This window comes from Pleurodeles waltl, chromosome 12 (assembly GCF_031143425.1).
Source record: "Pleurodeles waltl isolate 20211129_DDA chromosome 12, aPleWal1.hap1.20221129, whole genome shotgun sequence".
Taxonomy (NCBI): Eukaryota; Metazoa; Chordata; class Amphibia; order Caudata; family Salamandridae; genus Pleurodeles; species Pleurodeles waltl.
In genome coordinates, this window is record NC_090451.1 from 657864723 (window position 1) to 657880083 (window position 15361).

General features: G+C 45.9%; 1 protein-coding gene across 2 annotated transcripts in view; it reads left to right on the forward strand.

The window, feature by feature from the left end:
- The first annotated feature begins 6192 nt into the window (after window positions 1-6192).
- Window positions 6193-15361, forward strand: part of EFNA4 (ephrin A4) — a 163382-nt gene continuing 154213 nt past the window's right edge. Inside the window, exon 1 of one of the 2 annotated variants that reach the window (XM_069218407.1) lies at window positions 6193-6431. In XM_069218407.1, coding sequence (XP_069074508.1) covers window positions 6319-6431 — 113 coding nt within the window. In that variant the 5' untranslated portion in view covers window positions 6193-6318. The remainder of the gene's footprint in view (window positions 6432-15361) is intronic. The other variant, XM_069218406.1, reaches the window with a different exon arrangement.

A 15361-nucleotide genomic window follows, 5' to 3' on the forward strand; every position in this document is an offset into this window, starting at 1 on the left:
TCAAGTAGTAAATTTTAGTCAGAAGATGGCGCACACACACATCCACAATAACACATATATAATATGCAGTTGAGTGTCATCATGTTCACAACAGCATTCCCAATAAGGACACACGTACTGTCATACAACAGAACACGTTAAAACAATACTTGTACCACAGTCAGCATATCCCAAACATTCAATTAATTGGATATCATGCCATCTAATACTGCTCGCTATTAACTGTCTTACACAAATGTACTTCTTCTCAGCAAGGGGGTTGCGTATTATCCTACAGTCCTGGGGTCCACCTGTTGAACTTCAAGGGCATTCACCACAACTCCTTGTAAAAGACGCATTGACCTGTCCTAGGACCATGTTCAATGACACTCCCGACTGCCCATCTCCAAAATAAATTAACCTTAGAAAAATTTACAGAATTTGGAGACGAGACATACCCTACAAGAGAACATGTACAGACCAAAAAAGAGCTTCACTGATCACTGCGTGCTTGGATTCGTCAAAACGAGAAAAAATGAGCATTTATGTATCTAGGATGAAGTGTTTCAGTGGATGAAATACCGGCTCGGAACCCACTCCTTTCCACGGATCCTCCCACTCACCTCGTGCATCGGGATGACTCAGAGACAAAAGTTCTCAGGTATGTAGGACGAGTGCCAAGAACCAAGAGTTACGCATGCCTATCGAAGCAGAAAGGGACAGCAGAAAGGCAGGCCCACCCAGTCTGTGCAGTACTCTGTGTATGTTAAATGCCAGACCAATCCAGCCCGGCCGCATCCATTCAGAAAAGGACCCCCAAGCACACCGAGACTGCCAAGGTTTATAGGAAACATCCAACCTGTTCATTTCTTTAGACACGCTGACCCCGGGCCCATCCTGTCGCTCCATTTCCCCTGCAGACAAAGGCCAAGCCTCATGCAGCCTGTTTTTTTTTTTTTTTTTACTGGGGTCAAGCTGAAAGAAAAGGCTGGCACTAAGCTGGTATTCAGAGTAAAGGTGTCTCTGTATCCAAGGATTCCCGACTGAAGAAATCGTGAAATGGCTATCCTTCTGTAGTTATGAAATTATACATTCAAGAACTGTAATTGCCCACGTCTGTATTTATAGTGGTTTTATCAAAGTTGAGTGTCATCAACTGTGTTAGGACATTTAACACGAGTTTTGCTCAGAGATACGAGTTGTATAGCTTTATCAAGGAGCGATGAAATGGCGAATCAATTTTTCCTTCAATTACAAGAGTAAGAACTGTATTATCATATTGGTCACCCAGTCCGTCATAACCTTATTTCAGCGCGCAACAGCCAGTACATTTCTCAGCCACAAAGGCCACGATTTATAAAATCAGTGTTTTCAAAGGCAAAATGGCTACCTGTCATGTTCTGAACCCATTTTACAAATGAATATCAGTTTATTGAATGGTAAAGTGTGGTTTGAAACACTTAACAAATCACTATTTGGAAGGGGGGGGTGTACCCTTTCACATAGCGATTTGTTAAGGGATACATCAATGTTTTGCAACTGAAATCCAGTCGCATGTTTTTTCAGTTTTACCAATGCTTTAAAGCAGGTGTCCAGTTCTTTAAAGAAAATGGGCTGCATTCATATTTATATACAAAAAAAACGTTATTTAAAATGTGATCCCCGACGCCAGCTTGCTACTATTCCTATGAAGGCATCCAATCGTAGTGAGTCCCAAAATACCATCTACCTCATGAATATGTTGATGTGGCAGGTCAGATTGTGATCCACTGTGATTCCGAATTTTTGGAACCAAGCTATTAGTACATAGGTCGGTTCACAAAATTCCTTTCCATTTGCAAACATTAGGTAGCAATTTGCGAACATTATTTCCAATTGGAAATGTTGTACTACTCTCAGGCCCAACCAGCCTGCCCATCTCTCTGCAGCTGTAGACTTCCAGGCCCATCCAAACTGTCATTGTCCTTGATTTTTCCTGCTTCACTGAACTGAACTGTGGACTTTCATTTTAGGACTGTTGCTCCCCCATGTCTGCCATAGAGGTTTTTTACTATTAATTTACTAGAGATGTCTGTCCTACAAACGTAAGAGACACTGCCATGCGCTACTCTTACTTCCTGTGAATATTTTTCTAACATTGCTATTAAGGACTTAAGGAAGAAGGGAACATGGGATGAAAGAAAAGAGAAATAAAGGATAGAAGTCTGAAAGGAAGGAAATGTGAATGTAAGGGAGGGTGAAAGACAGGTAGTAAGAGTGATTGGATGGGTGAGTAGATGAAATAATTGGTGGCTGGATTGGTGTATGGATGGATGAAAGGATGGCAGAGTACATGGAAATATGAGTGTTTGGAAGGACACAATGATAAATCAATGGATGAAAGGCTTTATTGATGGATATCTAAGTCAGATGATGAGTGTATGGGTGCATGGATACATGAATAGATGCATGCATAGATAATGGATGTATGAATGAGTGGATGGAAAGGTCAAATCTTGAATGATTGATAAAAGAACAAATGGCTGACAGAGTGAAAAGGTGAAATGGTGAGTATCAGTGGGTGGATGGAAGGGTAAGCGAATGAAGGAAAGATGCTTGGATAAAAGAGACAAAGGAACTCTTCTAGAAAGGTTTGTGCTTGCTTGCTTCACTTAATGTCATCAGAGATCTGAGTCAAAGTGGGGGGCGGGGGGGTTATGTTAATTTTCTGGTTACTCCTTTGCTTGCCAGCCCCATCATCTCAACTCTTCCACCACTGCCCTACAATGGGTTCCTACTCCTGTGCATCACTTTGTCATGTATAGGTCTGGCCTACACAGCACATGCGCTGTGCTTCGAAATGTACTATTTACATTCCAGTGGGCTTACAACCTGCCCACAGCATACCATTAGTTGTTTTCATTTTCACTAATTTGCAATCTTTCGATTGCTTAGCCCCAACTAGGCTTCCCTTCCTTTCTTGTGTTAGCCCCTCCCTGAAGCACAAACCAGTTACATGTGTTGTTCCGCATCTTTGTTCTTCCTCGTCCTTTGGCAACACACTATTTTATGTGTTCACAAATATTGCTGTACATGGAATTTGCTTTCCTACTTTTAACATAGATGTATGGCTTCTTAATTATGTTGCTTTCACTCTATCTGCCATCTCTAAGCTTTAATTACACCCACATCTGTACTACTCTATGCCACTCTAGCCTACACTAATTCACTCTATGCCACTCTGCTTTATGCGTCTCCACACAATGGTCCTCTACAGCACTCTATACCACTCCAGCCTATGCTACTCCAGGCCATATCGCCCCACACTAATCTTCGTAATTTTCTGCCACTACGCCACTCCACTCTATACCACTCTACTTCACACAATTTCACTCTACTGCACTCCACTCTACACCACTATACTCTATGCTACTCCATTTCACTCTACGCCAGTCTACTCTATTCAAGTTTACCCCACGGCATACAACACCATTCGACTCTACTCTGTACTAGTCAACTCTAAGGTAAGCCGCTCCATTTCACCCTACTCTATGCCACACCACACAATGACTCTCATATTCTATGCCACTCTACACCACTCCACTCTATTCTACTGTACTACACACAGTGCCACACTACTCTATGCCATGCCACTCTACCAGACTCCACCTCACTTTATGCCACCGCACCCTATTGTACGCCACTCTACTATGCCACTCCAAACCAATCCAATTTACGCCACTCTACCACTCCACTTTACCCCACTCTATTGTACTCTACGCTAGTCTCTTCTAGGCCAACGCCACTGACTTTTAGCCATGCAGAATATCAGCCACGCTGCTGTGCAACATGGCTAAAAGACATTGGCAAAGCCACTAGCTCTCCCTCAGGCTTGATCTATTGCTTGTTAATCCTGAGGCTCTCACTCCTGGTGAGGTGTTGGAATTATTCAAATGAAGCAGCTCTGCCTCGTAGGCGCTGGGTGACTTCCAGTTTTCAGCCACTTTAGATGGGTAAGAGTGGAAACAGCTGCTTGTGCAGAGCAGGACTGAGTGCAGCGGAGGTGGCATTTTTCCCATCAGGTTTTGTAAAAATTGGTGAAGTCTTCTGCACAGCGCTGTGAAGACATACACCGTTACCTAAGAAGTGCTTCGAAAGGTAACGGAGGTCAGAATAATAATCTGATTTATAAAGCGCTTAATAATCCTTGGGGTGTTTAAAAGCAATAATAGGACACATTTATGTTATCCTACAAGTGCAACTTATTTTATTGACAATGGAAGGATAAAAGGACGGAAGCCGCCTGCAAAGTGCCCAAGGGAAGCCACCGAGGTATTTTAACAAGGAAAAAATGCAGATAAACGCAGGCTGAGCACTACATTCATGGAGGATACATAACAGATAACTGTATTCTGTCCAATGCTGTTATCGACGGATTCTGGTGACATAATTGACCATGAGGCCAAAGATCGACTGATTCATAAATGTCACCAGAAGCCAGAGTTAGGATCTAGTTGTTAAGATGTCTATATGTGCACTTTATTAAAATAGCACCTATTCATTACATAGCAGTACATGTCCAAATAAATAACAATAAAAACTTAGTGATGTCATTAATAACGTCAAAGACAAGGTGGTTTGTAAAGGAACCAGTGATATAATTAATACAGTTTCTGATGGCTTTTGTCATGTCATGAAAGAGATTAAGAGGAGTCCATTCCAGGAGGAGAGTTATAGTCTGGGTAGTGGTTGACATACATAGTACAGCAGGGTTGGAACACGAGGTGAAAGCACCTTAACTCATACATTTTATGAATTTTTACCAGGGGCAGGCCCTCCACTGTGGCGGAGGAGCATCGCCCCACTGCTGAAAGGCATCAAAACAAAATGATAATGGAACTTCTTTATTATCATTTTATTTTTCCGCTTTCGGAAGACGGGCCAGCAACTCTCACGTCACCAGGGAGGAGGAGTATTGGTGGTGCGCTCTATGCACGCATGTCAGTATGGCCCTCTGGCCAAACTGACATTCGCACTTGGAACTCTCCACAGGGTGGAGATCAAGCGTAGGCTCACACTCCCTACCTGAGTGGCATTTTAGCCCGCTCAGGCCAATCCTGGCGCTTCTCCTATCACCTTCCCCCACACTCCTCACCCTTGTGTGTGGAGGCCCCCTCTCCTTCCCCCACGCTCCTCATCCCTGTGTAAGGAGGCCCCTCTCCTGCCCCCACGCTCCTCACCCCTGCGTGTGGAGGCTGCCTCTCCTGCCCCATCGGCTCTTCAGCCGTGCATGGAGGCCGAATTTCCTGCCCCCACGCTCCTCACCCCGCGTGTGGAGATGGCTCTCCTGCCTCCATTCTCCTCACTCCTGAGTGTGGAGGTTGCCTCTCCTGCCCCCATACTCCTCACCCCTGTATGTGGAGGTTACTTCTACTGCCCCCACGCTCCTCACTCCTGCGTGGAGGCTGCCTCTCCTGCCCTTGCGCTCCTCACCCCTCCGTGTGGAGGTTACTTCTACTGCCCCCACGCTCCTCACTCCTGCGTGGAGGCTGCCTTTCCTGCCTCCACACTCCTCACCCCCACGTGTGGAGGCCGCCCTCCTGCCTCCACGCTCCTCACACCTGTATGTGGAGGCCGCCCCTCCTGCCCCCACGCTCCTCACCCCTGTATGTGGAGGCTGCCCCTCCTGCCCCCACGCTCCTCAACCCTGCCTGTAGAGGCCACCTTTCCTGTCACTACGCTCCTCATCCCTTTGTGTGGAGAAAGCCCCTCCTGCTCCCAAGCTCCTCACCCCGGTGTGTGGAGGCTTCCTTCCCTACCCTCCTCACCACTCGTGTGGAAAAAGCCCCTCCTGCACCCACGGACCTCACCCCTGCGTGTAGAGGCCCCATCTCCTGTCCCACGCTCCTCACCGTGTAGGGAGAAAGCCCCTCGGCCCCAAGCTCCTCGCCCGTGCGTGTGGAGGCTGCCTCTCCTGTCCCCACGCTCCCCACTCCTGAGTGTAGAGGTCCCCTCTCCTGTCCCTACGCTGCTCACCCTGCGTGTGGAATCCCACTGTCCTGCGCCCACGCTCCTCACCCTGCGTGTGCAGTCCCCCGCTCCTGCCCCCACACTCCTCACCCTGCATGTGGAGGTGCCTCCCCAGCTCCTCAGGGGTTAAGGCTGCTCCTGCCCTCAGTGTGTGTTATTTTCTTCCCGCCTCTGGATTGGACAGAAGTTTTTTCCTCCTTCTGCCGGGAGGGTGGGGCTTCCCCATACCTTTCTCCGGCCTCTCTCGTTCACCCTGGTGAGTGGGAGTCTCTGGTGCAGCAGGGTGCCGCGGATCTTACCCAGCGGGGACCCTCCACCTCCTCCGCCATCATGCCCCTGGACCCCCTGCTGAGGGGGCTGCTCCTGGCGTCCCTGGTCCTGGAGGAGGTGAGGAGGGTGTGCAGCGCCAAGCATGCAGTGTACTGGAACAACAGCAACCAAAGGTGAGTGACCGGGGGCGGGGGCGCGAGAGGGTAGTAAGTAATGGGTCTGCCCTTAAACAAGCCGAGCTGGTGTACAGGAGTCAGAGGGGAGGGGGCTCGGGGGCAGGGGTCCTGGCAGTCTGCGGTGCCGTAGTAACTGGACGCAGACCTCGATGCTTCCTGCAGAGTCACGGGAACGGGGCCGCAGCGAGCAACAAAGTGCAGAGGGTGACAGCCGTCCAGGCAGGAGCAGGGGTGGGTGACCCGGAGAGTCTAGGGGGACAGGCGGTGCTTACATGGTGCATACCGGGGGTGCAAGGAGGGCCAAGGGGACAAGTAGGGAACACCCGAATACGAGGCGCGCCATTCTCCCACTTGCGTCTAAGTCTGTGAATTTCATAAGGCAGAAGCACTTTTAAATTGACAGGAGTGTGAAATATGAACGGGGAGGTGGCGGGCAGGGGCGTGGGCTCACACTGGTGCAGTGGCACCTGGGCCCAGAAGCTTGAGGGGCTCACCGACCCCTGAACATTGTTCTTCTATTTCGTTAACGAAGCGGCAAGTGGGAGGCCCTTTTTCCTAGCTTGGCATAGGCACCCTTGCCACGAACCCTGGGGTAAGGCATTTGCTTCCGGTGGGCAGTAGCGGGTTTCTGCCCTCCACATGAAAAGAACATGAATCTTAAACGTATATTTAAACGCTGAGTGGGGCGCTGTGTCATCTATTAATGGGATCGGGCCTACCCTGGGAGGGAGAGGGGTCACAGTGTCATAACCAGGAAGAGTCGGTGACCTCGCCCCATGTGGGGTGGGGGTAAACTCTTTGAGTTGCAGATTGAGGGCACTTTTGTCATGTTAATGGTACTTACTGTGAAGGCATTCTTTTCAGGGTGTGGGGGGGGGGGTTGGGATAGATTCCATGTTTCAGGGACTGTGAAAGCTATACGTGCAGGTGTTGTGCGGAGTGGCGTTTATGTGGCCGTGGGTTGTGGGTTTTTAGGGGTTTTGCTGCCTGGCTCGAATGTTGTGTGATATGTGGTCTTGTGCGTTTGTGCTCCAGTGACTTGTGAGGGGTGGGAAGTGTGACGTGCAGGCTCTTCATTGGTTTGTGAGTGTTCATGTATGGTCTGCTGCTTGAGCGGTGTGTGTACCGAAGTAGATTAAAGTTTTCAGAGTTTTCGGTGAGAACTCTTCACGGGGTGGTATGTCTGTACCTTTTGCCTGGCTGCATGGTTTGATAATTGTGTGTTTTGTGCTTCGAGTGTTCCTGCTTAAAATGACGGGGGTGGGGGAAGAAGGGTTAATCCATGTGTTGCTCCAATTTTCCATCTAAAACGTCCACACACAGAAGTGCCTTTTCTAACAATATTGGGAGTGTTGTCGGGGGCAACATAATCAACAAAGAGGCCCCACTCCCCCGCCCCTCTACGGTGACCTTTGTCCCTTTACGCCATTGTCACTGTGTCAGGCATCTTCACCCTTGTCTCCTAAAGGCTTTTAAAAAGTGATTGCTGTCAAACCCCCGTGAGGCCCCGATAGGTCCCGAGTTCCGCCTTATTTGTTACTGGGGCGGGTACTCACCCTCCCCTTCACAAGAAATAAAAAAATACATTGGTTTTGTTTATTTCCTTAATAATCATACAATCAAACCACAGGCCGTATTTTTCTACTACAGATTGCATTTGCTTATTTAAATGTCTCCGTGATTGGCAACCCCATTGAAAAGAAATACACCACAATTCATACGAACAACATCAAAGCCTTAATATCAAAGTTTGACTTCGCTGGGTCAGATAAGTTTTAAATCAAAGTGCAGGCGTTTCGGAAGATTTATATTGAGAGTGGGGAGGATCCGCCAAGAGCGCATGGTTTACCCAAAGTGCTGTTTATTTTATGTTAGCGCTTTTAAAAGGGACAAAAAACAAATATATTTGAAAGGGCAGAGAGGGGAAATGTTAACCTCTTTTCTTATGCTTGAAGAGAATTGTTCAGATCCTCTTGGCTGCGCCCTTCTAATGTGCTTGTTTATTTTATCTGGCTGTCAGTTTTGTCATCTTAGATTAAACATCTCAGCTCTCTGTGATTATATTACGGCTTTTGTCAAACAAAGGAAGAAAAGGGGGGGAAAATGACCCACCAAGGGCTCTTTCTAAAATCTATTCCCTACGACAAGCCTTAGAAATATTTCTGTTACAAAGTGTACATTTACTCAATGTGTGAGAACTATTATTCTTAGTAACTGAAGTTATTTTTCCACACGTGCTTTTTTTTGGAGGCACTATTCAAAGGTGAACATAATTTTATATCTTATCCTGTGTTTTTATGTTCTGGAAACCATGTGCGATTTCTGCTTTTTTTTTGTTAATATTAATGGAATATGTCAAATTACATCTAAAAGGGAATGCAAACTTGAACCCTGTGTGCTGCTAGAAGTTTTTTTTTTTCTTTTTTTGCCTGATCTCTTGACAACTTGTATCAATTTTTAAATGACTTCATACGCCTGCGAAAATAAATGTTTAACTACTGGACAAAGGATTTTTTTTTTTTTTTACTTGACTTGTTTTCTTGTTTAAATTTTTTTTTTTTGGGTGAGCACTGAAATGCAAGTGTGTTGCTCATATTGAACAGTGCAGAGAGAGACTTCTACTCAACACACAACAAATATAGCACGTTTAACAGGATCAATCACATTTTACTTTCACATTAACCAACAAGAACCATTACTAAACTAGACATTTAACAAACCTCTAGTAACCAAACAAAAGTGCCCAACCGACTCACAGAAATCGCAAGCCCATGGGCTTCTAGATAATGAACTTTGGTACAATCCTACTGATGGAATGTGTTATACAAATAAATTCTTATAAGCACGCATAAACTTAGCTTTACGATCAGTTTGAAATCCCTTCAGGGTCCACTCTTCCTTTCCCAGTTCTGAAGTTAATAAGGAAAGTCTAGTGGAGTTGAGTCATAAAAACATCTAAGGGGTAATTCACCTTCAAATTCATGCTTTAGAAATATTCTGTGTATTTACATTGTCAATGTGTTATCCAATGTCCCAAAATTAAAAACTGCTAAAGTTTAAGTCAGTTTGCTAATGGTACAATAAAGGGATTGTGCTTGGATATAATTCCTTCAAAAGTAGTTATTTTGTGGAAAAGTTCAATGCAATTTAAAATCTAATTCAGAAATTGTAGAAGGCGACAGTGGCATGTTTAAAGAATTTTTCGGCCACAACTTTGTCACTTGGAGTTTAAATATAAAATTTCCTTCTTCAGTTCTCATGTTTGCTTTTGGAAAGTTGAACAAATTGTGAGCTGTGTGAGCGCTGTCACACACAATGACTACTAAGGGTAAGCAAGAGAATCAAGGATTCCTAACAGCATACTGTGATGTTGATCAACCGCATTATGGAGGTCTACAGATCTTGGCGGTTCAGTTTGGATTACCGTATCTGCTACACCACCGCCTGTGCGACCTGTAGGCTTCAGCCTGGCCTTGTCTCCAGTGTTACATTTTATGTAAAAAAAAATGTGAAGGTGCCAAAAGTATCTTATACGAGCCAGGTGCTGTTGAGTGCTAATGCTGCTAAATCCCAAGATTGCCTGATCTGGATTCCACCGCCATGCCTCTTTCTTCTGGTACCTACACCTATCTCTAGCTCACTCTTACAGGTTCTTTTTGTTGTGCTTTCTCCCTTTGGAACAGTTTCCCTAGCTATACCTTTTCTCCTTTTCTGGGTGAAAAATCAGTCCTGCACCCGACAACGAGTGCTGTGTTTGCACCCGCCACCACCCAACTTAAGCTTGGCTTGTCTCTGCGCATCCATCACGGGTACCTTTCTTCGCAGGCCTAAGTTGTACAGACAGTATTGTCATTATAATCTTTCTTTTTAAAATGTAGAGAGGTCTGTGGTGCCTTTAAATCCCCTATAGTCGCTCCCAACTTTTTAAAGCAATATTTTTTTATATAGTCAAATAATTTCTTTTTATTATTGGAAGTCGACTTAGAGTCTCTGTTTGACAATGTTTCTCTCACAAAACGACTTTATCCGAAGGCAGGGTGATTGTTTCCCTCCTCCTGGCTCCATCTCACATGTGCTCTATAAAGTACCCTCCAATCCCTTGAAAACAAGGATGAGAACGGGAACTCTTAAGCTCAGACAATACCCTGTTCATTTATAATAATACCCCGTCTCCAGGCTTCGCTTATTGGCTTCCCAAGAGAAATATTAGCTTTGCCGCCGCCTCCATGCTCCAGCACAATGCGTCCTGTTGTGCAGCCTCAGCCTTGCACCAGGCCCCATGGTACCCCTCGAAAAAGTGGCAAATCCCCAACTGTACGTGCACTTGTGACTGGGGCGGTAGCTGATGATGGGGCCACCCTGGAGTCAACTGTCGCACTGTCGCAGATTATTTTCCCTTATGCAAAAGTTTTTTTTGTTCTTAGTAGAAACTTTTATGTCACAATCTGAAGATAGCTACAAAAGACACAATTTGTAATTATTCTGCGTTTATTTTAGATTTGTTTTTTTGTGGATTTTGTTTCTCCCCACAAATGGTTTCTTTAGAGGCGTGGTGCTTGTGCCTTTCCGTGCCATGCGCACGTCTGCAGCTTCTGGGCATGATAAACATCTTGTTCTGGAACAACTGGTTTTGATGTCCCATAAATCTCAATCTGTGCGGTGTTCTTTCTGTAGCGCCTCGAGCGCTTGGCAGGCGCGCGGAGCCGCTTGTTACTAATCGGATGGAGGAATGAATTCCGGAGAGTGCTCGAAGCAAAGGTGCGGGCGCTGGGAGACGTCTGGGTCCCACTAAACTGGGTGGGTCCACCCTGAACTACCCCCGGGGCTTCCCTGGGAGGGCCCGAGGCCGCGACTCCCTTGGAACTGAAGATCTGGCTAAAGGATCGGGGGCCCCTTTGTTCCTTTGTTTACGGTCGTAGAACAATTCGCTGCCACTTAGCGGTTGGCAGGCTGTTAGGATGGCACCGTGGGTCAATGTGCCTGCTGACGAGACCAGGGCCTCGGAGTCCCGGTTCTCATGTCCGGGACGCAGCGTCTCTCCTATCAGAGGGCACCTAAATTAGTACAGTTCAGTTAGATAATATCTGTTCCTAGCCCCTTGGGATTTGGCGTAGTCGGTTTTATATGGAAGTCCTAGTATGGGTTTTGTGATCATGTGTACAAACATCCATATGAAAGTGGGGCTCCTGCTTACGGTGGCTGCATGAGTGGCCCCCATGTGCTGTGGGGAGCTGCGCCTTCGGGTGTGATGCTTGCTTTCCTACTGGCTGGGCAGGCGGCCATCGACTGTGGAGACCGCTTTAGTGCTTGAGGGGTCAGCAGGGCTCACCCGACTCCATTATGGACCCTGAATGGATGCTGTTCCTAAGGGAGCTTCTACCGCTGCATGTGTGAATGACTGTCTGGTAACCTCCACCTAAGGCAGCTTCCATGCCTAGTTTTAAGACACATTCTCTACCTACGACTAAAACTAGCTTCCATATCTGGGTTTATGAAGGACTGTGGAGCGACCTCTACTGCAAGGGTCCAGCTTACATCTCTGCATAGTGTTTGATGGATGGTCTGAAGATCTCTAAGGGGAGTGCCTGGGTGAATGAAGGATTACCGGTTTCACAGTTCCTCAGGATACTTCCATGCTTGAGTGGGAGACAGACTGGCCTAAGTGTTCAAAGGTTACTCCGTGCATCTGTGTAGGAAGGATAACCGCTTTCACTGTAGCTAAGGCTGCTTCCAAATCCGCTTGTATCACTGACTGACTGAGATGTAAGGCTACTCCATACCTGGATGTATGAAGGATTACCTTATTGATTATCAAAGGGAGATTCCAAACCAGAGCTGAGGCGGGATTGTCCCATGATCTCTATTTGAGACTACTTGCATGCCTGCGTGTATGAAGGATTATCTGTCTGGCTGTGTCTCAGGCTAATCCAAACACGGGTGTATGAAGGATTGCCCATGACCTCTAGCTAAGGCTGGGAGTGTGAAGGATTGTCTCATGATCTTGACCTCAGCCTGCATGTATGAATTTTCTGATTACATCTAAGGCTGTTTCCGTAACCGAGCGTATTCACTGCTAATATAAAAGGTTGTTTCCCTACATGGGGTTGTGCGAACTATCTGCTTTTTTCGAAGGGCGCTTCCACACCAATGGTGCCCTGACTATTTTCTCTCTAAGGCCTTTTCCATAGGTGGGACTGCCCCGGATTCTGCTTCTTTCCAAGGCCACTTCCACACCCGCATGAGGTGGTGACTGCTCCCCTCTTTCCAAGGCTGCTTCCATACTTAGATACCTGTAGAACTATCTGCTTATTTTGGCGGCTGTCAGATTGAACATGGCACTTATTCTGTACCTAGGTTGTTCGGGGACATAAAAGTTGGACTTCATCACTAGGTTATAATATGCTTGTAGGAAAATTATGAGCTAATTTGTAATGCAGATATGTCTATAGCCTGCACTGCCAATCTTCGGTGAATGATAAAGAGAAATGTGTGTATGAGTTAAAAAAATAAAAAAATAAAAAATATATATATATATATATATATATATATATATATATATATATATATATATATACACACACACACACACTCTTTGAGGCTTCACAGTACACAGCCTGGGGCAATGGATCAGCCCAAATCTGCTATTCGCACTCTTCACTGCAGGAGACTGCATTTCCCTTGCATCCACCTAAAAAGTAGTCCAGCTGAGGGCTGGTGGCAATATCTGCGTTCATCACGCATGTTTGTGTATATATTTCTGCAAACATATGCACATCAACTTAGATAACAGCATCTTCTCCTTCATAATATTCAATTGCTAATGCTTGCTGTAAACGATTGGACAGATTAATAAAAAGAGCTGCATGCTTTCCAGGGCCTAATCTCCTGCCACCGCTCTGTTGTTGATTGGACTCCGGGTCACAGGAGGGAGAAGTAAGGGGGCGCACATTGTCTTGTCGAGTAAATCGCACGGATCCCGTGTGTGACTTTTTCACGGGTTCTTCTAGATTGGACGGTACAGCAGATGTTTTAGTCAAGTGGAGGGGGTCTTCACAAACTTCTCAGTTTAGTCTCTCGGGTTGTGGTGTTTACGCGGAAGCCAGGCGCCCGCTCCGCTGTCCAAGAGCCCCCGTGTGATCTCGCGGCGCCTCTGCCTGGGCTGACGCCCTCCACTTCTCGCCCCCGAATGCCTGAGCGGAAATGGGGCTCCTTGCGTCCAGGCTTAAGCCGGTGCAGGGGGTACCGCAAGCCCCTGTGCCGAATGACCCCGCCCAACACTTAAAGGGGCCCCAAAAGCTTCATGAGGCCCCAAGCCCAGCCCAAGTCCGGCGAATGTCTGTGCGATATGGAAGATTCAGGGCCCCCTCGTTACAGTCTGCAAGGAGAGGCCCCATCATTTCGTGTTACGCCACAGGGTCGTGTCCCACACACGCGCGGATTCTCGGGCTCTAGCGCCTGGTGTTGTGCATAGTGAGCGTTGCAACTGTAGGCGCCCTTCTCTATACTCTGAGTTTTCACGGAAATACATTTTTGGGGAAAGGTGGTGGAGTGGGTGGCAACGCTGCAGCAAAATAGAAAGTCCTAAAACATACGATACATTTTCAAATATTTTTTAAACATTTCTGTTTCCTTAGCTAACTTCACAAATATTCCCAAAGTTCCCCACCCTTAAATCGTGCCAGTTTATATTGAACATTTTAATAGAAAGTGAATTGTTTACTTGGCGAACTGACCCTCCTCCCTGTAGTAAATGAAACTTATAATCTAGGCCGGAGTTGTTTTTTTATAACAGTACTTGTACCTTACACTAAATGTTCTATTAAAAATAACTTATGAGTTTTGAATATTCCGCCTCTCCGTGCCTTTTAGTAGCGCTCTGAACAACAGCTGCGACTGTCACATTAACATTGAAAGTTTTATCGGCCCCGGAAAGATAGATGAATGTCTGATTTTCTCGTAGGAGGAGTGGGACATGTAAGGTCTCAGTATTAACAATGCAGATATCCTTGGCTGTAACTATCTGGGTTCCTGTAATTTCCAGCCCAGTTCACGCTCATAAACAGGGCCTTTCCTCCTGGGGCTCAGCAACCAACACTTTTTATATGATTCAAATGCTGGTCTCACTTTTATTTTCAGGTCATTTTCATTGCTTCGTTTTTTTTGTGTAAATATAGTTAGCTGGATATTAGATGTTATTTTTTTTCTTCTGAACATATTTTATTTGATTTTAAAGAAGACAAAATGCCAAAGAAAAACTGTACAAAGAACCGTATACATTCTGTACCGTAAGTGATTTCTAGTTTAGTCAAATTATTTCAGAAAGATATGTAAATATTCGAGTTCTGAACCAGTGTTCGGTATTTGATGAAAGTACTCTAAGAGGCCTGAATACCACTGTCTGCAAGTAGCACTACCTGCGATTTAACAAATGTACACTGTGAAATATGAGACTGTGAACTTAAAAAAATAGTTTTATTTTAGATAATTATGTTGCTCAAAATACTTACACAGAGAAATCTGAGTTTTGAGTTTGTAGCCTAGGGCACTTTTCTATGATGTTTGTGCGTTACAAAATGAAGATTGAATAAGTTTTTTTCTTGTGGTTGAGTAACTGAGCCAACTGTGAACACTGGTTGGGATCCCTCACTGTGCCTGGAAGCGGATTTCCCAGGTGAGCAGCTCAGCGGATTAATGTGCCTGTTGTGGGGAATCCTCCTGTTACAAACAGATCACAGACTCCAGTCGTGTTATCATCTTCGGTGGTAGCCTACCAGTGAATATGGAGGCAAGGATCCAATTCATTTTGGGGGTATAAATGATGTGTATTATATTACAATACACAGATAAATTTAAGGTCGCTTTCTTGATTTCCCACCCCTTAGCAGAGGTCTTCAAACTGGGGGGCGGGCCCCCCTTGGGGGGCCTCA